General features: G+C 40.1%; 1 protein-coding gene across 1 annotated transcript in view; it reads left to right on the forward strand.

Moving 5' to 3' along the window:
• Positions 1-4,105: 4,105 nt before the first annotated feature.
• The window catches only part of USP34 (ubiquitin specific peptidase 34), a 133,059-nt gene continuing 116,718 nt past the window's right edge, over positions 4,106-20,446 (forward strand). Inside the window, 2 exon segments of the mRNA XM_030490276.1 lie at positions 4,106-4,606; positions 17,922-18,009. Coding sequence (XP_030346136.1) covers positions 4,561-4,606; positions 17,922-18,009 — 134 coding nt within the window. The 5' untranslated portion in view covers positions 4,106-4,560.

Consider the following 20,446-nt stretch of genomic DNA (forward strand, 5'->3'; position numbering starts at 1 on the left):
CTATGATAGTCCAATGTTGGTCTCTTTCTTGCTGGGGAAATGATATTCAGGGATGGCCAGTGTTTTATTTGAAAAGTGAAAATGTATTTGCAAAACTTAACTTTCAGGAGAGCCCAGAGGCTGGAATAAATCAGACTAAAAGCTTAAAGAGAACTGTTGGGTTGGTCAAAATGTTTGCCAAGTTTGAGTAAGCTTGTCATTCCAGTATCTTGTTTTGAACAATCGTTGTGATGTTTACTTCATTTACATCTTGTATCTTATCTTTCTCAACCGGAGAGGTGGGGAATGTGGTGTTATTAGTGACTGAATGTTTATTTAAACAGTAGGTTCAAAATGAGACTAAACTGTCAATGATACACTGATGACAGTTGTTGTTGGAAGAGAGAACTTAGTTTGGTTTGGATGGATGGATAATCATTGCTTAGATGTGATCAAGATCGGTACGATCGAACAAGGAAAAGAAGTTGTAATGTTAAATTTGATATTTTAGGGAATCTCTGTAATTCCAGTATGGGCTCATTTTTAGAACTGTTGTAAAGTAATTGGGATTTAGGCAGCTGATATTCCCCTACAGATAAAGCAATATCTTGAATCACTTTAACTTTTTCTTTTTTAAATCTATGACTAGGGTATGGGTAACTTAATGGTTGTGTGTAATTTAAGATATAAACCTGCTACTTATGAACAGGAAATCTGGCTTTTGAAGTCAAATGTATTAGGGAGATGGTGCACTACTATTGCTGTATACTTACCTGACCAGCTACCATCAGATTTGGCCTTTCATTCAGAGAAACAAGCACATAAATAAACATAACTACTTGGTGTGTGTGTTTGGAAATGAAGGCATATAGGATGGTGCACTGTGTGTGCCACCTACCTCCTCGCTGCATGAGAACGAGTTGCAAGGGAGGTATACTTCCTTTTCTAACTTCAAGTTGTGTTCCTTGCATTTCTGAAGCAGTAATTAGAGGTAGCACACAAAAATAATGTCAAGCCTTGGTTTTTAAAACGCTGCAGCAAAGATGATAAGTGGTAGTAAAGAATGAGGTCATGCCCAGAATGTGTGAGCCAGAGACTGCCAGCAGCTTCCTTTTCTGCCCGCCGAGCATTTGGGATCGCCTCTTCACTGAGACTACTGAACCAGGGTTTTGAAAGAGGTCCAGGAAACATAATCTAAATTGTGTTAGAGATTTCTTCCTAAACCAAACATTTTTATAGGGAACACGTACTGCCCTTTGTCTTCATTTACCTTAATGTTTACACCATAGTTATTTGGTACCACTTGTAACACAGGTCATGTAGAAAGTGAATTGACTAACAACTCTTGATGGATTGTTTTCAAAAGGACACATGGGAAGCTCCAGTTTTCTTCTGCAGAAGATACCCATTTATGGAGGACAGAAGGATGGGATTTAACAATTCTGCAAGCAGCCAGGCATATTTTAACTATAAGCCCCACTGTAAACTGGTACAGTATTAATCCACACCTCAGAACTGTGCAGAGCTGGAGCTTTTGTCTAGCACTGACCTTTGCATAGGCCCAGGGTTAGGTCTTGCTAAAGCTCAGTACAAGACTCCAGGTCCTTAGGCCTCATTTTGTAACAGGTAGTCAGTGGATCTGCCTCTGTGGCACTCCTAAGGGCCATCTGAGATCTGTGGGAGTGGAGACCTGTAGCTTGAAGGACTTTGGGTTTGGTCACATATATAAATATATATATATATTTAACACAAAGCTTCATTGCTATGCTTAAGCATGAGAAGTGGGCAGTGTTTTATGGACAGAAGCAGCGATGTTGGTTTTGTTGGGGTGTTTTTGTTGGTTTGTTTGGGTTTTTTTCCTTTTTTCCTCTTGCAGCATCTTTATTTTCAGCATTTGATCTAAGTATGAAACCCGGTGAACTCCCTGATCTTGAGGTTATTTCCTGAGAAGCAGTAGTAGTTTCAAGTTATGATTTGATCCAGGAACTCGGTAAAATACAAGTTCCTCAATGAAATGCCCAGGCTACAAAGCAGTTTTTTGCATTTCAAGACAATCTGTTGTCCACTGAGAGTGAACAGTCTTAATTTCTCACCGAGTGCTGGAAGTGTGTTAGCATCACTTACATCTTCCTAGGCAGGGCTTTAACAGGAATAAAGCCTGTAAAAACTCTGATTTCTGAAATGATCTTCCACAACACAATCATTTTTAGTAGCCTTAAATAGAGAAAAGAAGACACAATAGCTTACTATTTAAGATAAGGGCACTTATTCACAGAAGGCTTAAGAACAGATTCTCATGGCATGAATTACAGGGGCTCACTTCAACGTACACAGTTTCTACAGGAAGAAATGCGTGGAGGACATTATGTGCTTTCATGTTAATTTACAGCATTCTGTATCCCAGAATGAACCCTGCTATCGACACACTGCACATTCCTTGGTTTCTCTGGATGCCAGCTCTTGTCAGTCTAGGAGGGATTATATTGAGTTTCATTTGTTCTTTAGTAGTATTTACACTACTGTGCTGTCCGGGGGCCCTGATCAGGATAGTTCTGTTTTGGTAGGCACTGCACCGCCACCCATATAGTCTGAACCCTGAAGTAAGCCAGAATATCCAGGAATGTAACATCAAACAGGGATGTTGCTGCCTCATGTCTTTTACACCACAGTTTTGCAGGTTGCTCTGTCACACCTGAAGCCAGGGTAATAGTTTGAGCTACCTGTAGAACCAGGCTGTCTCTGGACACTTATACAGGCTTTGCTTGAAAGTATAGAGTATGTGATGCTCCATGATAAGTGTTTGAGTGCAGGGTCATTGTTTTAGGCTTGGGATGCTGCCTCTCAGCTTGAAATGGAAATTCCATCCTCAGGATGGGCCTGAGTCAGCTGGGTTTGTAGTCCTGGCTGTGGCGTGTCCCAGAGAGCCCAACTGGGCTTGGATACCTCTGAGGCTTCCCTTTGGGATTGCAGCTGGTGCTGATGTATGTTGACTTAAAACTCCTTAGACTATTTTGGTTTAGGTTTGTTTTGTTCTTGGTGTTTAGTTTGGTTTTTATGAAAGTGAGGAAAAAAAAAACCTACAACATGGAAAAATGAGGTTTCATTATACAGTGGCTATTGTGGGTTTAGGTAACTTTGGTAGGCCTGGATTATTCCTGGCTCTTGGTTTCTGAGAACTAAGTTTTTCTTCCCAGCATTCTGCTTTGCTTTCTTCAATGATCGCCTTTTTAGTGCATTTTTTTTTTCCTAGCAGCCCTGAAACTTTATAAAATCAGCTCACATTGATGAATAGAGGCTCCCAGGTATCATTCTATTACACAAGCTTGCAGGTCATTTTTCTTGTTTTCTGTTAAACCTTTAGTAAAATATACAATAAAACCCAAACCAAACCTGACACAGTTTAGTCAACCACAGGAGATGGATGTAGGCTGATACTTGTTGTTTTCTGTCAGTTACCACTGTCAGCTGGCCTGCAGAACCATTCCCACTATGATCAGGTCCATAAAACACTAGCTTCAGGATAGCCCTGAATTTGGATGCTGAAGATGCTTGGCTTGACTTCTGGTCATGTAGTTCTGGCATTTAAGGAAGTATGAAGAGTAGATGCAGAGGTCGAGTGAGGCTGTGCTTACTACCTTGAGGTGGGTTAGAAATCAAAGTATTCCTAAACCTTGCAGCATTTGGTTTGCTCTTTGGGGTTTGGAGAGGATGAATATTTAATGCTGTGAATATTCATGTATAATTTTAGACATTGAGTCTATGTTATAGTAAGATTATTACAAATACTGCATAATTAATATCACTTGGTCTCCAACAGCTGCTGTCACTTGTTCAGTGGTTGCCTGTAAGCTTCAGTATTGATTATTTGACTATCCCTAGTGTTTTGTGCAGATCTAGGGTTTCATTTGACTGATGATTCCTCTTTTACAAAACCATTAAAATGTTGTCTCTGTTTCGTGGCTTTTTCTTTTTTCTCTTTTTTTTTTTTAAGATTCATGTTTTCACTTGCATCATATTTCCATGTTCAGAATCTCTGCAGAGACTTTGCCCAGCTTTATTATGTTAACCTAAATCTTCACTGTCTCCTGTCGAAGAAGTTCAGTTACTTATAAAACTTAGTTCAGTGATTGTTTCATGTTGACTTTTGTATTTAACCCCTTTTAAAAGGGGATGAGCAGCCAGACTTAAAGGAAAATGAAAATGACTTTTCCTTTATAGCAGTAATGCCAAATTGCAATGATCATGGACTGTGGTGAAGGGCTACTCCAAATGAATCCCAGTAACCAGAGGAAAAAATATGGAACTTGTATCCTTTCCAGTTGCGAACTTTGTAAAGCAAAAGGGAAGGTGACACTAAGATGAAGTTGCTTTAACTTGTTGGTAATTGCAAAGCAACGAAGGGAAAACTCTGTGACTTTGATAGCTAAAAGGCTTTTCAGAGAGAGATTTCAGCTTTTGTTCTGTGCAACGGTTTTGGTTCATGTTACTTGATGTGATCAAAAATGATTTTGTCCTGAAACTTTTCCTGTTCAGGCTGCTTGAGACTGGTTCTTTCTTATTGCTCAAGCCTCTTGATCACTGATGCTGAAGATGAAGTTACATAAACCCCATTCTGCTGAGTTTTGCTGTGAGTTATGGACCGTTGACATGTATTTTCTGAGATCTTTCTGTTTGTGCGTAGGGAAATCTTCTGTTGGTTAAGTACTTGTTACATTATCTTTAAGGCCTAAGAAAGATGTGAAACAAACATCCTTACATTTCCTACCAAGGCGTCCCTGCCCATTGCGGGGGGGTTGGAACTAGATGATCTTAAGGTCCTTTCCAGCCTGAACCATTCTGTGCTTCTATGTAATATTAAGGAAATTATTTATAGTAAAGCTTCTCAGTTTTTATGCTGCACATGCTTTCAGCCTTCCTTGTAGCGGGCCTGCACAGGCTCTCCGGTTATATTCCTGCTTAGTTATGTGAATAACTTCAAGGAAAATTGAGAAAGAAAGAAAAGCATTCCTTGCTTTGCTTAGTTTTTCTTTAAAAGATATTTGACTAGTGTAGAACTTAAAGTCATCTTGTCTCCTGTGTAAAAAACCTTCCTGTTAGATACGTTCTTTCCATACCTTTTGTCACTGTATGGCCTTTCTTCTGTAAGGGTCATTTTCAAGGTAGAGAAGTCCTGAGCAATTCCTGAGACATGTCCAAGCTGATGTGGTTTAGCCTATCCTGGATGTTATCAGTGTCAGTTCTTAGGGGAGACTCACTGTTACAACTGTCCTTAGATGCTCAAGTGATGTGGAGCCTAAAGGGGGATTGGCAGTAAAAGGCTGCTCGGGCTGGGAATCACGAGCTGCGGTTGGAGGGGCAGTACCTTGGAGAGCAGACGCTGGGCCTGTTCCTCTCTGCCTGCCTGGGAGGCAATGCTTTGGCTTCTGGAGAACCAACACTTCTATCTTCCAGGGAGGGACTTGTGTAGCTTCAGGGGATTATGAGAATCACCCTTTCTTGTGATTTGTAGAATTCCCTTTCACTTATTTTTCTTCCACGTTAAACAGGAAAATCTCTTTCCTCATTGTTAATACTGACTTTTCACTTCGTGGCTTTTAATTCCTTGCTACTTTGATTTCTCTGTGTCACTGCAATTTGTGTCTGCCTTCCTGTGTTCTAGTAACACTGAGTCAGAAAAGAGATCTTGCTTTCTGGAATCCTGTTCTGTGGACAAGTGATGAGCAGTCTGCAATTTGGTGTTTTAGAGATTGGAAGGAGAAAGCAGTGTTTACTTCTTGGTTCCTTTAACTTCTTGTATTTCTTCTTTGAGTATTTAGTTTCATCTAAATACCTGACAATCATCCTCTGTCCTGTATCTCATCTTTCTTGCAACTCTTCTGTTAGCTTTCAAAGTTGTTCTTTTTCTGTGCTCATAATCTTTTCCATTTCTCAGTTTCTGTTCTGCTTACCCATATGCTCTTTCTGCTTTTCCCTCTCTCCTTCACCCTGCTTAATTCTTGGGTGCTGATGTATGTATAATCTTGCGTCTTCATATTACTGTTTCCTTTAACAGGCTTCCATAATAGATTTTTTTTCTTTTCCTTTCCAGTGTTCTCTTTGTGACTGTTCAGGTCTGATTCAGAAAAGATGAGAAACATCAGAAGCACAGTCAGAAGCTGCCTGTGGAGGATGGCAGTGCTACAGTGGTGTCCTGGTGCTTCCAGCAAGTCTTGTTAAGTCTCCCACTGTACAGAAGAGCGCTTCTTAGGGAGGGAGAGAAAGATTCTCTGTACAGAATGGGTGTATAGATGTACTTTTGCTTTTCTAAATTCCTTCTTTAAATGTAGCTCATCTGTTAGTTTTACCAGCTCAGGTAGCCAATAAAGCAGGATTTTTGCAAGCTAAGCTGTGCATTTGTAGTTGTCAGGATGCTGGGCCAACATGAAAAATAATCTTGCCATCTTCAGAAGCAAATGGTTGTGATGATTACTCAATGCTGCAATTAAACATAGTTGTGGCCGTTTAATTTCTGTTGTTTAAGCACATATTGGGGTAATTCCTCTGTTTCATTTTGTGTAGCTAATCAGCAGTTTGTAGAATCTAATATGTGAAAAGGTGAGAAGCCATTCTTAACTTCTTGTACGGGAATCGATTTGCAATCTGAATGTTAACCATGGACATGCAACTGTGAGGATCTCTGTGGGTTTCTCAATACTTGGTAAAATACTCAGCTTATTTGTAGTTTTCCAAAGTTTTACTTTTGGAGTTTTCCAGATCTGGCATGTATAGTGAAAGGTGGACTTGAGGAAATCTGGTGCAAGTGCCTTATAGCTATATGCAGATGCATAGAACTCCTCAGGGAGGTTTAGTGCTGGAACAACTGGTTGAAGAAGTTGAAACTTGCCAGAAAAGCCCTTGTGGAAGAGGTGCCTTTGGGTGTTGACCTTTATTTAGTGCATTTGCAGAAGGTCTGTAAATAAGACTTCAAAACCACACAACAGTTGAGGCACAGTTTCTAGATGAGCACCCCTCAGCAGATCATTGATTCCCATCTGGGAAGCGAGTGGCAACGCTTTTTGTTGCCTCTTTTCACACCAGATTGAAGAAGCCTCAGATTTATTGTGCCATTTGATGCATTGACTTCTACTTGAGAACTTTTAATCTGTGTAATTGTATATGGAAACAGGGAAAGTTCAGGATGAAGACTAAAGGAAGGCAAGGCACTGTGGTCGTTAATTATCTTAGCCAAAAGGCTTCCTGTATACTGCTCTTTAGCACTGTATAGATCCCTTAATAGCTGTGAATGTGCTACTTCCATACTGCTGTGCTATTGAGCAGGCAGGGATATTTCTTGTAGCTCCTTTTGGCAGGTTCATGAGAATAACTGGAGCTTCCTGCAAGCCTTGGAAAAATTGTCTGGTGGGTTTTTTTTCTTCCAGCTATAGAAGTGCATCAGTTTTAATTTCTGACTTGTATAAAACCAGTGCTCTCAAAACAGGAAGTATTTCTCTCCACTTAACAGGAGTAGAAGTCCCATTTTTAAACTGCAGGTGGATTTTTCTGGAGAAGGTAGTTTTCCATTAGCCTCCTACATGTTCTGCTGTAGGAAATGATAGGTATAAGAAGTGTACAAATGGTGTGGTATTAATGTGTGTGCCTTATGCTGTGCAACACTCTCTTTATCTCTGTTGCACTTCTCAACTCATTTTGGGGGGATTTGATAACTTTTAATGAGAGCTTAATTTCTTTTTCAAGAAGGGGTCGGTTGCCTGATGATTAATCACTGACACGTAACTATTAAATTCTTCCTTTAAGTCACAATACAACCCCCTTTGTTTTTATCACTAGTGAAACTCTGGGTTAAGTGTATGTGAACTGAAACCCCGGTGTTTTTCAGAATCCCTTTGTGCTCGTGGTCTGCTTCTTGCAAAGCTCTTGATCAGTTTTCATTCTAAACTCTCTGGGAATCAACAAAACCAACACTGCTTTCACTTTGGTACTCTTTCTGCTTGGAGAAGCTGTGGACAGTGCTGGAAAGTGGCATCTTTGCAAGGGAGGACAACTCCAGAGAAGCTGTAGAAGTGCCGGAATACCACAATCTACTGGGGAATTTGGGAATTGGTCTGTCTGTGAAAGACTTACGTATAGCACAGCTTATTCCACCCTTTTCAGTCACCTGGTGTTTTGACAGGAGGTGTGTGGTGGAATTACATTCTCTGCTAACATCATCAGTTGATACAAGAGTCTGAACACTTGAATTTTCCTTCTTGGGACTAGTATAGGATAGCACTGGGGAGTGTGAGTTCAGGAGCCCATTGAAAGTAAGCTCTTTTGCTTGGTTTAAGGATGGTCACTGCAGTAAATTCTTTGCTGCATTGGCCAGTCTCTGACTTCTTTCACAGTTAAGAATACGCTATTGGTAGTTTACTTATGGTTGAAGTAGTTGTGTTTTCTTTCTTTTCTGACCTACTTTTTCTTCTTAATCTCTGAAATTAAACTTTTACCACAAAGTATTTCAAGTCTCAATATTTGATCTGCTGATGTAATATTTAAAGTGATACAGTCTGATCAAGTTGATCAGATTTGAGATCAATTTTCATCACAATCTTGGAACTCTCTGAGGTTTAACAGTGCTAGTCTGAACCTTTCCAAAGTGCATTGGCTTTGTACATTGTGTTTAGCCACAGTTACAGCTCCTGACCCACGTGTCCTTGCTGATATGGGACTAAGGAAACAAAAATGACATCTCTGAATGTGTTTTCTGATGGGGGGAGGAATGCTTGTTATGAAACTTCACTGCATCTTGGAGATGCTTGTATATCTAGACCATAGGCTTTGCTTTCAGCCAGCTCTTATTTCTTTTAGTCTCCAAGCTTTCAGGAAAAAAAGAAATCAATCTACAATTATGTTTTAGCCAATAAATTACAACACTTTCAGTGGATTAGTAAATACAGATAATCTAGCAAAAGTCGAGTGCAGAATTGGAGCCTATGTTTGAAAGGTGAGGGAGAATGCAGCTTTCCTGCTTGCTTATCCTTAATATTCTCACTGGTTTATTCTCCCTTTGCAATGAGGATCGCTTGTGTCTGTGTTGATGGAAACAAGTAATACCTTGGAGTTCAGATGCTCAGCAAGCTCCTCTTAGAGCTGCCTGAAGCTCCATTTAGTATAATGACCCATTGCCCATTGGTATCTGTCTTACTTCCTTGCTTAAGCAGGCTCAGATATACTTTGCAAGAAATAAATTAATCATATTTGCCTCTCACAGATTTTGTCCTTAAAACCTGGAGCACAGTCATTTGGTGCTTTTGTTGTAAATCTACTGGTAATCTGTTGCTTCTTACTAGTTGTGGTGACTCAGTCATGGGCCTTCTCTTTATGGTGGTGGTGGGGAGCTGCTGTTGTTTTCTGTAGCTGATTCACAGTGTGCCAAGTGGTACAGCTGAACTCATTTGCAAGGTTCTCTCTTGAAAATAGAATGCTTCCTGGAGTACCTAGTTTAATTTTTGCATTCCTTGCTACTTTTAATTAAGACTAAGAGGAAGCCTCTTTTTAGCTGTTGGAACCTCGTTCATGCAATTAAATCTTTGTTCTACCTTTAAAAGAGTTTGATAAACTTTGAGGTTTATGTTCTCACCTTAAAGTAGTGTTCTAAAAGTTCAGAGCTGGAGTATTGAAAGAAAAAGAATTCAAATCCAGAGTCGTTCAGGTAGTGATGTTGTTGGTTTAGAAGTTAATATGTTATTAAAAGGAAAGAGTGCAAGACAGGCTGAGAGAGTTGGGGCTGTTCAGCCTGGAGAAGAGAAGCTGCGTGGAGACCTCAGAGCAGCTTCCAGTGTCTGAAGGGGGCTACAAGGATGCTGGGGAGGGACTCTTCATCAGGGACTGTAGTGATAGGACAAGGGGTGATGGGTTCAAACTGAACCAGGGGAAGTTTAGATTAGATATAAAGAAGAAGCTCTTTACTGTGAGGGGGGTGAGGCGCTGGCACAGGTTGCCCAGAGAAGTGGTGAATGCTCCATCCCTGGCAGTGTTCAAGGCCAGGTTGGACAGAGCCTTGGGTGACATGGTCTAGTGTGAGGTGTCCCTGCCCATGGCAGGGGGTTGGATCTGGATGGTCTTACGGTCCTTTCCAACCCAAACCATTCTGTGATTCTATGGTTCTATTTTAAACAGAAGGTAAGCAATCCTCTATCAGAGCAGTAGTTGACAGTCTCAGCCCCAGCTTGAAATGTACCTTGGAGTAGTTAGTGATATGCTTGGAAATTTAGGTTTTATGCAGTGCTTGTCCAATCCTGAATCGATTCCTTGAGAAACTTGTGGTGGCCGTTGTCAAAATATTGTGATGGGCAGCCTGACTCTCCACATGTAGTACAAGTTTTGGAGCTGTCAAGCAGATTTCACTGTATGGAAATACTACTTAAATTGAGCTGATTTATTTTCTTTTTATTGAAAGAGGAACTATAACAAGTTTAATATAAAGATGAAAACGCAGTCTTCCCAGAATTGTAGTGTCTTATCTTGGAGTCAAAGACAATTTACAATACTGAGTTAAAATAGGACTTTGAAATAAGACTATGACTTTTTTGGGGTTTTTAACTCCAGTGAGTGGCACACATGCTTTGAAATTGCTTTATAGGCTTTTTCCTTAGTAATATATAAGTTGTCTTTCCCTGGTGCGGGAGTACTGCAGGATCTTTGCTGCTGAAAACCCCAAGATAAAAGAAGCATTAGGAGGTACAGCACAAAGATACCACAGATCTTGTCACAGACACCTTCCGTCTGACATTAGCTACCACTGACCTAGAGCTGATAAACCCCACCAGAGCCGGGCTCACCCATGCTATACCTACAGGTGGCTGCTCCCCTCACTCAGGCTTCCATGGAAGTTCAAGAGCCTGGATGCTGTGCTGGTCTTAAGCAGGCTCTCTGCGTTCCTGCTGTGTGGTGCTGGGGGCAGCGAGCCCTTTCAGAAGCTGAGGGGTTGAAAAGGACAACGCTGGGACTTCTTGGGCCAGCAAAGCTAAAGCAATATCCACAAGCTGATGTTGCACCATTTCCTACTAGTGTTTGATCAAAAAAGCTGTATCCATGTTACACGGTGTTTAACTGATGCAAGCTCATTCTGCTCCTGAAACATTTGATGAGTAGTTTTACACCACTTTGTATCTGTGCCACTCCGTGCTGGGTGTGATACTGCTTGTTCTCCCACCACTGGCATAACCCAACCTGAATTGTATATTTCACATTCCCATCCCATCCAGACCAAATTGCTGCTGCTGAGTAGTGCTGCATGGATATGGAGTGTCTGTGGGCTTTGAACTGTGGCCAACTGTGTGTGAGCAGTGTTGAGTTTACACAGCATAGTAACTTTGCTTTGCTTTGTCTGAAAGATGCAGTGCTGCTTCTGGACCCGAGCTGGCTAATGAAGCAGCACAGTTGTGTTTTGTGTTTGAGATGGTATATCTAAGAGTTTATTTAGGTTATAACTCATCTGGATAGTTCTGGGTAGAACCAACTCCACTGTTCTGCATAAATTTTCAGTTGTTAACAGATTTGACTGCGTTTAAAATAATTTATGTGAACTGTTCTCCTTGGAAGCAGTTGCTGTGGCGTGTTCTATTTGGGAAGGTGAAAGTCATAAGATCTTAACATTATTAAGAATAAGGACAGTTGTTGGCTTAGGTAGATGTCTATGGCCAGTCTAAAGGTGGCATTTTAACCCAAAGCAATGACCTAATGCTGAAAACTTGAGGATGGCTTCACTTTTGGAAGATGACAGTTAAATTTCATGCAGCTTTTCAGAGTCAGCTTCTGCTGTTCTGCTCCAGACTGCATTAGCATAGCATGGCAAATAGGTGTTTGCTGGAGAAAATGAGAGAGCTAGGATGGAAAGGGAAATGTAGAGATTCGAATAGAGAGCTTGGTGGTGTTTGCAGGGGAATAGGGAGGTAGCTGGAGGTAGCACTTACCTAAGATCAGCTGATTTGCCCTATTCGGATGAAGTTGTACCTTCAAAGTGCTGTGTAGCTGATGACCGTACCAAAACTTGTGCTGCTCCTAGTTGTGTAACTATGCTATGCACTGGAATATGGAATTAAAACCCTTCAGGCCCTTCTGATCTGGTGGAGGCTATGAGGAATTGTGCAGGTGCTGAGGAACCAGCAGGTGACTGATTTGGGGGTTGGTGGGGGACCAGTTGTAACTGCCTTTTCCTCACTCTTTTGAGTAGCTTCTGTATTGCCATTCATAAGAACACAGTATTATTTAGACATTCAAATCTTTGACAAAGATTGAAATTGCTTTGATACTCAAAAGTTCAAGTGTCCGACAGAGGCTGGTAGCATGATCGCAGTTTGTTTTTCTAAGGAAATGAGACTTTTAAGAGGGTCGCTAATTTCTCTCTTGAAGTTTTTATGTTTTCTCTCTAACATTTGCTTTGTAATCTCTGTTGTCATCAAAAGCTTGCAGGAAAGCAATAAATTTACCAAGTTGGAATATTTATATATATAAGACATTTAGAGTTTGGTTTAGACTTCGAATGAATTCAGGTGTGTTGTGGGCTGGAAGCAGGTATAGTTATCCATAGTGCTGTGCTGTAGTGGTATGAGGAGGGGGGCATTGGCAACTTGGTGTCATAAAGATAACATGAAGGCACCCCTAAAGCACCTTACAATAGGATTATAGATTTTTATTACTACAGTATTTTGGGTTAGAGACCTGATTTAACCTAGCATTAGAACAATGTGAATAATACTGAAGAATTAACTTGCTTTTTTATTTGACAGTACATTCTACCATAGTGCTTCAGCATTCTTTGGTTATGTGTATCTAGTCAGTATTCTGGGGTGCTTTTGTTTTATGGAGACTGAAGAATGGAGAGAAGACTGTTTTTTCTGCACTGAAAAGTTATGGGGAAGCTTGGACAGTTAAACTGTCACCATTGAACTTCAAGTTGACACTGTCCTTTTAGATCCTTGTCAAAGATGGCTTTGTAAAGGCTTGGAATTGCTCTGGTGAATCAATCTGTCATGATTGAAGGCAGTCATGAATTCTTTATAATAAAACAGTAATTCTAATAAATGGAAGTAGAAGGGGATGGGAGATGCTAAACTCCGTGGCTATCATATTCCTTATTGATCATAAGCAAAAAGAAACTCCCTACAAATAACACAAAACATCTCGATGCATAGAAAATATTAATGTGCTGGTTCTCTGTGTGAACAGAAGATTGTGTATATATTTCTTTCAAGATTAGTATTCTTGTCCCTAATACTGTTTTTCAGTGCATAGCTCTGTCTCCTGTATTAGTCTGTGTCAGGGAACAATTTCCGACAAGAATGTCTTTTGAAGCGATCTAATCTTTCGCATGAGAAGCTGATACCAGATGAGGTTTTGGGGGAGAGCAGGGGGGAAAGGAAGCATACTCTGTATGCAACTGTACCTTGTTACACTTTGGAATATGTAGAAATTAGTTAAATCTATTTAAAGTTTTCTATCGTTGGCTTTTTAACTATATTTGGTTTCTGAAAGGAGGGAAAATATGCTTGGAAAATGATTCTTTTTTACTTGTCATTTGATTTTGTACTTAGTGTGATAAGTGACCTTTGGATATAAGATATTCCCCACAAGTCTAGCATGATAGTTGTCCTTGAGGTCTAATTACAGTCTGTTCCTCTAGCTCTGAAGTTCTTGCTAAAAATGCACTTATGACCTGAGCTTCGTTTGTTCACAGTTGAAATGATATTGCCCCTTCTTTGCAGTTGATTGATTTAGATTTTGTGTGTTTTTCTTGGGTCAGTAGTTTTTTGTTAATAGTTGGGGGTTTTTCTTAGCTTGGGAGATCGTGTTGTTTCTAGTACTATAATAAGCTTTTAGTAAATCAGCCTTTTGTGGAAGATGAGGTAAATTGCCCAAGTTTTCATTTAAAGCAAGCCAAGTAAAATGGGAGAGTAGGGAACGAGCAGGGAACTACTCTTTTTATCCTGAAATGTTTAAATCTTCACTTGGACCATCATGTGTTTTGGCTTCTTGTCAGCTACTTGAATAAACATTTGCATTTTAAGTCTGTCTTTTTTTTAAAGAACACCTGAAAACTTCCACACTAGAAGATGTTAAAAATCAAACAATTAAGAATTATTGCTTTGGGGTTTTAAGCAGCTCAGCTCTTTCTATATGGTGTTTTGTGACCAAAAAGATCTCTAAACCATCTTCTTGTAAAGATTCAGTGAAATGAGACATTGCAAGTGTGCAGAAAGACCCCATTTCCTATTTTGTGTATTTGTAGAATATATTTAGCTGGAATTTATATACATTCTGTCTGTCTTTCTGCTGCTTAGCTCTGTCTTGGATGTATCTGCTTAAGGTCTTCAACATTCCTTTTTTTTCCATAGTCTGATAGTAACTGTATTTTTGCTTTCTTTGCCTATAGATGGAGCAGCATTAGGGTGAAATTACTCCAGATGGGACGGGGCAGTTTTACGTCTGTAGTCACTACAAAGGTGTTCACTTCTCTCAGCCTCACACAGCTCCTACCCTGAGTATTCAGTGGCTTACAAAGCAAACAAAAATGGGGGTGTTTTTTGGTTAGATTGGTAAGTTGGGTTTGCTCAGTTCCTGGTCTGACTCTTGGGGTTCCTGCAGGAGCAGTAATGGTTTTTGAAGTACATGGCTACAGATGCTGTTAGTAGTGTGGGCTTGAAGTGGGTTATGTTGGTTTTAAAATTGGATCTAGTGCAGGATGAAGGTGTTTGTGTGTGTGGAAAGTTAGGGAAAAAGAAGGATTGGAGAGTAAGAAGGTCTAAGGGGCTTTAATGGAGAAAGCAAATTTGCTGGAGTGGATTTAAGGAAGGAGAAGAGGGTTGAGCCCATAGAGCTCAGGTGTGAGTTAGGGAAGACATCCCTAGTTGTGCGTGCCTGGAGAAAGAAGCAACTGCTGGAGACGGCGCGAAGGAGCTGAGCCTGGTGTTGGAGTGCCACTGCCGAGAGAGAGCTCATGGAATGTCTGGCTGTAAAGCTCTGGAGCACTTGGTGTCAATTCTCATTGACTAGAGCACACAGGCTGCATTTGGATGTGCTTCAGATGCTCTCAGAGCACCTAAGTGTGCCTTAGCACATCCTGTGGGAATCACTGCCTTAGGTATGAAACTAGGGGAAGTTGGATCCACCGAATCAATTTGCAAGAAGGAGGCTTGTCACAGGAAAAGCCTTTACAAAAGTTTGGTATGATGGTTGCTGCCAGGTTAGAAACACTGCAAGGGTGAGAGATTGGGGAAGTAACAGGTTAACAAGGATCTAAGGCATTCAGGGTGCTCGAGTATGAGGAAGAATAAAAGCACCTGCTTTATTTATGTGTGAATGGATCTGTTTTAACTACTGTCCCATTCAAGGTAGAAGAAAACTACTTTGAAAAGAGAGAGACATCATCAGTATCAATTGGAAGTGAAATCACATGCAGCAGGGGAGTCCTTACAGAACTGACTGAAATCAACAGATGTGCAGGAATGCTGATGAGTGTGTTCGTTTCTATCACTTTTCTCTCTGTACTTAATTAAATAATAGGCTTCATAACCAATTGTTGCTGTACTTCAAGCTGCTGTGTCCCTAAAGAGAAGTGCTGTAAATCAAGAGTATCCACAAAGTTGGTATTCTGAATAAGACAAGAAGTCAAAAGCCTAAGATTTAAATTCTGGTTGTGAGGACATAAATTAGCTGAGCTGAAAAATATCCTTTCTGCTAAGGAGCAAAAGAGAGAGCTCTAACTGAGGTTCAATAGGAGAATCACTGCCAGATGTGTCACTACCCGTCTTATAGTGGCACAGACTTAGATCAGCTCAGTGGAAAACTGCAACCTCAGTGTGGTTGCTCCTGTTTTGAGCTCCCTGAACAACAGGAACAACAACAATATTATTTCTACTTACAGAAAACAAGGGAAATGGTGTATGTAGCCACTGCATCAATTAGAATGATTAGTAAATGAGACCAGTTGAAGTTGGACGACATGTGAGATGTAGAATGTATAAACAGGAACATAACAGGTTTCTCCAACTAGTGCATATACCTCCTGAGGCATTAACTTCAGTATTTCCATAACTTCTACATTCTGTGCACCTTACGTGGAATTGCAGCTTTTAAGGGACCACTTTACTTTCAGTTCTTCAGGTTTTCTTATCTTCGTATAGAGGGAAATTTGGGATCATTTCAAACTATTGCAGTGCAAAGGCTGCTCTGGAAGTTAAGAGTTACTGTCCTACTTGTCAGTGTGTGTGTTTTAAGTAGGGTGATGTGGGAATGAAAGAAGTTTTATAAAGTATATTATAAAGAATTATATAAAGAAACCCAATTCTACAAGTTAGAATTAGGTTTGCTACTGAATTACTGTCAGTGGTTGTTGTGTCAAGTTTGAAACAATGCTCACAAAATGCTCAAAATGAAGATTTTATGAACCTTTTATGCTGGGCAAGTCTCTTTTTTTAGATGCTCTCTCTAGTTGAGGATCTTTTTGTGGTGAGCTTGACCTGAATTGTTTGACAGTTGTTGGTTTCTTCAGGGCTGTGCTTTGGCCTTAAGAGAGTCAAGTGCCATGGTAATTCATGGGGTTTTAAGATAAAAAGTATTATCAAGTGATACCCATCTTGTAGTCTGCTTGTCACTTCTGGACTGTGCCAGTGTTGTGTAGGGATCTTCAGAGCCTTCCAGGAGTGAGACAGCAAAGTGATGTTTAAAGTTTAATGGTATCCTACTGAGAGACTGCTTTTTGTGTATTTTTGTGTTTGTATGTGTGCATAGATATAAAAATATGTATGTATGTGCATATGTAATGTCCTTATTTCAAAGAAATCGTAAGTATTTGTTTTGTGGGATTATTCTCTGAAGTGATATTCCTCTGAGCTTCACTTTCTGAGCTGTGCCAGCAGAATTTCTCATTAGTTTTAGTTTTTGGAAACCTGAATTGATAGATGCTGGAGAGGGACTGTTCATCAGGGACTGCAGTGATAGGACAAGGAGTGATGGGTTCAAACTGAAACAGGGGAAGTTCAGGTTAGATGTAAGGAAGAAGTTCTTTACTGTGAGGGTGCTGAGGCACTGGCACAGGGTGCCCAGAGAAGCTGTGGCTGCCCCATCCCTGGCAGTGTTCAAGGCCAGGTTGGACAGAGCCTTGGGTGACATGGTCTAGTGTGAGGTGTCCCTGCCCATGGCAGGGGGTTGGAACTGGATGAACTTAAGGTCCTTTCCAACCCAAACCATTCTGTGATTCTGTGATCACATAGGACCTCATGAGGCTGGGGCTGGGAAAAAAGGTTGAAGTTGGGATTCTGAAGAGCTTGCTTCTGTTGGAGAACCTTTCCCACAGAGCTTGCTTGGGAAGTAAATTTGTGAGCATGTAATACTTGAAATTGCATGTGAAATGTGGAAATGATTACTTATTTTTGTTATAAATCAAACAGTTGAAAGGAATGCTGAGATTCTGCATTTGAGTAGCAATTAGATAATTGGAGAAGTGTATGGAAATTTAGAACAGGGAGGAAATGAGAATTGTGCACTGATGGTTGGGAAGAGGAATGTGGCCAGTAGACAAAATCCAGTGCCCTAATATGTAATTGGTTGATGGATTGGTGGAGATGTGACTGCTACTGAGAGTTGGGTTTTTACAGTGTATAAGCATTTTTTTAGATGGAAGTGGGACATTTGATAACACCTCATTGAAATAGTTGGGTTTTGAATTCAGTACATGAGTGTTCTGGTTCCTGGCTGTAATAAATGTGGTAAGCATTTATCCCATTGTCAATTAGTTATGGTTAAATGTCAGTATAGACGTGTGTATATGTGAAAGTAATAACCATCAATGTAACTAGTCTGAAATAACTCATGGTCATCTCAAAATGCAGATGTCTAATAAAAGCAGAGCAATTGCATGGGTTTTTTATTTGCTACTAATACATTCATGTTTTTGTTTTCTTCAGTATCAGACATTGAAGGTGCTGATGGGTTGCAGCTCAGAAAGGAACATGCCCTCAAGATATTTGCTTACATCAATTCCTGGACACAAAGGTAATTTTGGGTGGAGGTTGTTGACGATGCTGCATCTCAAGAGTAGTTTTCCACTCTTAAAAAATACAGTAGAATGAAGTAGAATGGGCAGGTTATTAGTGTGTAGCTAAATGATAGTTGGAGAGTAAAGGGCATTTTACTACTTATAAAGATAAACGTGTTAGTGCATTTTGGGCAAGGTGTATTTTGAATCTGATTGGCATTCTGATGCTGTAATAATTGTGTAGCAATAAATATGCCACATTGCAAAGATAAATGTGTTGCTGCTTTAATGTGAAATTCCCTGAGCAGCTTCTGTGGAAACAGTGTAAGGGAAGAAGAATTTTAGAGAAGATCACTCTGAACGGGACCATCATGTTCAATTTTTCTCAGTGTCCTGATACTCTGAGTCAGGATGATAAATGATTGCAGCCCATAGCTACTAAACTGATAAAGAAAACCCTTTGCACATGGTTCTCTTAAATCAACTTTATTATTCTTTCTAATCTATTTACTGTTGTTGCTGTTGGTTTTGTTTTAAAGGAGCTATTCTGCTTACCTCACAGCTACGTATTTTTTTCCAGCACAAGGAATTGTATGGATATTACTTTTTAGAAAGGATCTGCAGTAAGGATGTCTGGAATTCACTGTTCAGCAGTGGTCACAAGACCAAACTGGATCGTCAGAAGTGTTGGGAAAAGCATAGAGAATAAACTGGGAAAGATTATTCTGGTACTTAGGAGACTCCAAAAGAAAAAAGGAATGTCACATTTTGGATACCTGTGAAAGCAGAATCCTCTTCTTCCTCATCCTGCCCAAAGAAAGCACTCAGAGCAAATTCATTATCTTGTGCAATATGCTGTTAGACACAGAGAAGGATTTTTACATCAAAATAGAGAGCAGCAACAGAAAACAGAATAGTGTCATTTCTTGACAGGGGCTAGATCCCAAGTTTGTCTCAAAACAACTGCAACCTGGTCGTTTTCCAGGTCATCATCTGTTTAGTTTTGTTCTGTTCAAGAGCTATTGCATGACAAATCCAACCTGAAGAAAAACTGAAGACTGGATAACATTTAACTCTTTATCTTCTGGGTTTTTTTTTTACCTTCCATGTGTATGGTTTCCTACTGTAGAAGAGTAGGAAAACAGCCCTTAACCTAGTGAAAGCAGAGTCTAGCAAAGAGGCCACGAGGAGTTTTACTTTACATTTAGATTTCATGGCCTGTTTCTACTCTGCCAAATTCTTCTCTGCAGTTGAGAGTCGTGCTTGTTGTTTTGTGCTTGAAGCCCTCCTTAAGAACTACTTTTTGTTACCTGTAGTTCAGATCTCTGCTTTCCTTGAGAAGACCTGCTGGCAACTCAGCCTGAAGAATACCTTTTGATTTGTAGCACACTTATTTTTTCATAGATCTTCAATTTTTGAGGGAGTTCTTCCTGTGAACACATTCAGGTACATGAAGACCTAAAGGTTTTGCACAAACCTCTATCTTGGAACAAACCAAAGTGCCTTTGCCCAATAGAGAATTCTCCACTGTTGGTTGGCATTCAAATACAGATCCATGAGGAGTATTCACCAGCCTGTTTTCATTATTATTGAGAATAATTTGTTACAACCAAGTGGGGTAGTAATTTGTAGACATAAATGATGGACCTATTGTGCATAGTTTTCCCCAGGGATAAATGCTTGAGGATACACTCGGTTTTGCCTGCAGTTCCTGTTGTCGGTTTGTTACTATGAAAATACATTTACAAGTAAATCACAAGAATATCTTTCAAATGGGTGAAGGCACAATCCACTTACACACTGCTAAAAGGTTTTTTTTGTTCCTGTATAGATGGAACAAAACGTTTTAGATGCTTCCTTCACTGTTATCTGTGTTGGAATTAGAGAATACTGAATGTTATCTTTGTGTCTAACCCACTGAAAAGAGATACCTGTATTCAGTCCATATCTGCTTTAAGAGCTGTAGCTCAAGGGTATGTTTGTATTCCATCGAGAGAGGCAGCATGACCCTCTACCTGTCATAGTTCTGAGCTCTCTGTCTTGTTTTCTTACAAATTATAATTGATTAAGCCCAGTTTCTAGATTAAATGCTGTCCTTTGCAGAAGAACTTTTTAATCACTTCTTACTGATGACTTCTTGCTCTGTATCTGCTGTTTCTTTCAGAAATGATAGATGTAATTTTTATATTACTTTAATATCTGAGAACTCTCATCATGACCTGAAGTCCCTTGTTCTCCATCTCACAGGAGAAAGGTCCCTACTGCAAGTAGACCAGTTTACATAGCAGTTATATCATTAAGCAGAGTTTGAGTGAGAAAGAGCTGAGCACATCTCAAAGATTCTCTTACAAGCATGTAGCCTTCAATGTTAGTCTTCATTGGAAGCACCCTTATTGATTGCTTCTTTACATTCTCCAGGATTAGAGCCTTTTAGGGGAACATCCTCACCTTTGC

This window comes from Strigops habroptila, chromosome 6, assembly GCF_004027225.2.
Source record: "Strigops habroptila isolate Jane chromosome 6, bStrHab1.2.pri, whole genome shotgun sequence".
Lineage (NCBI taxonomy): Eukaryota > Metazoa > Chordata > Aves > Psittaciformes > Psittacidae > Strigops > Strigops habroptila.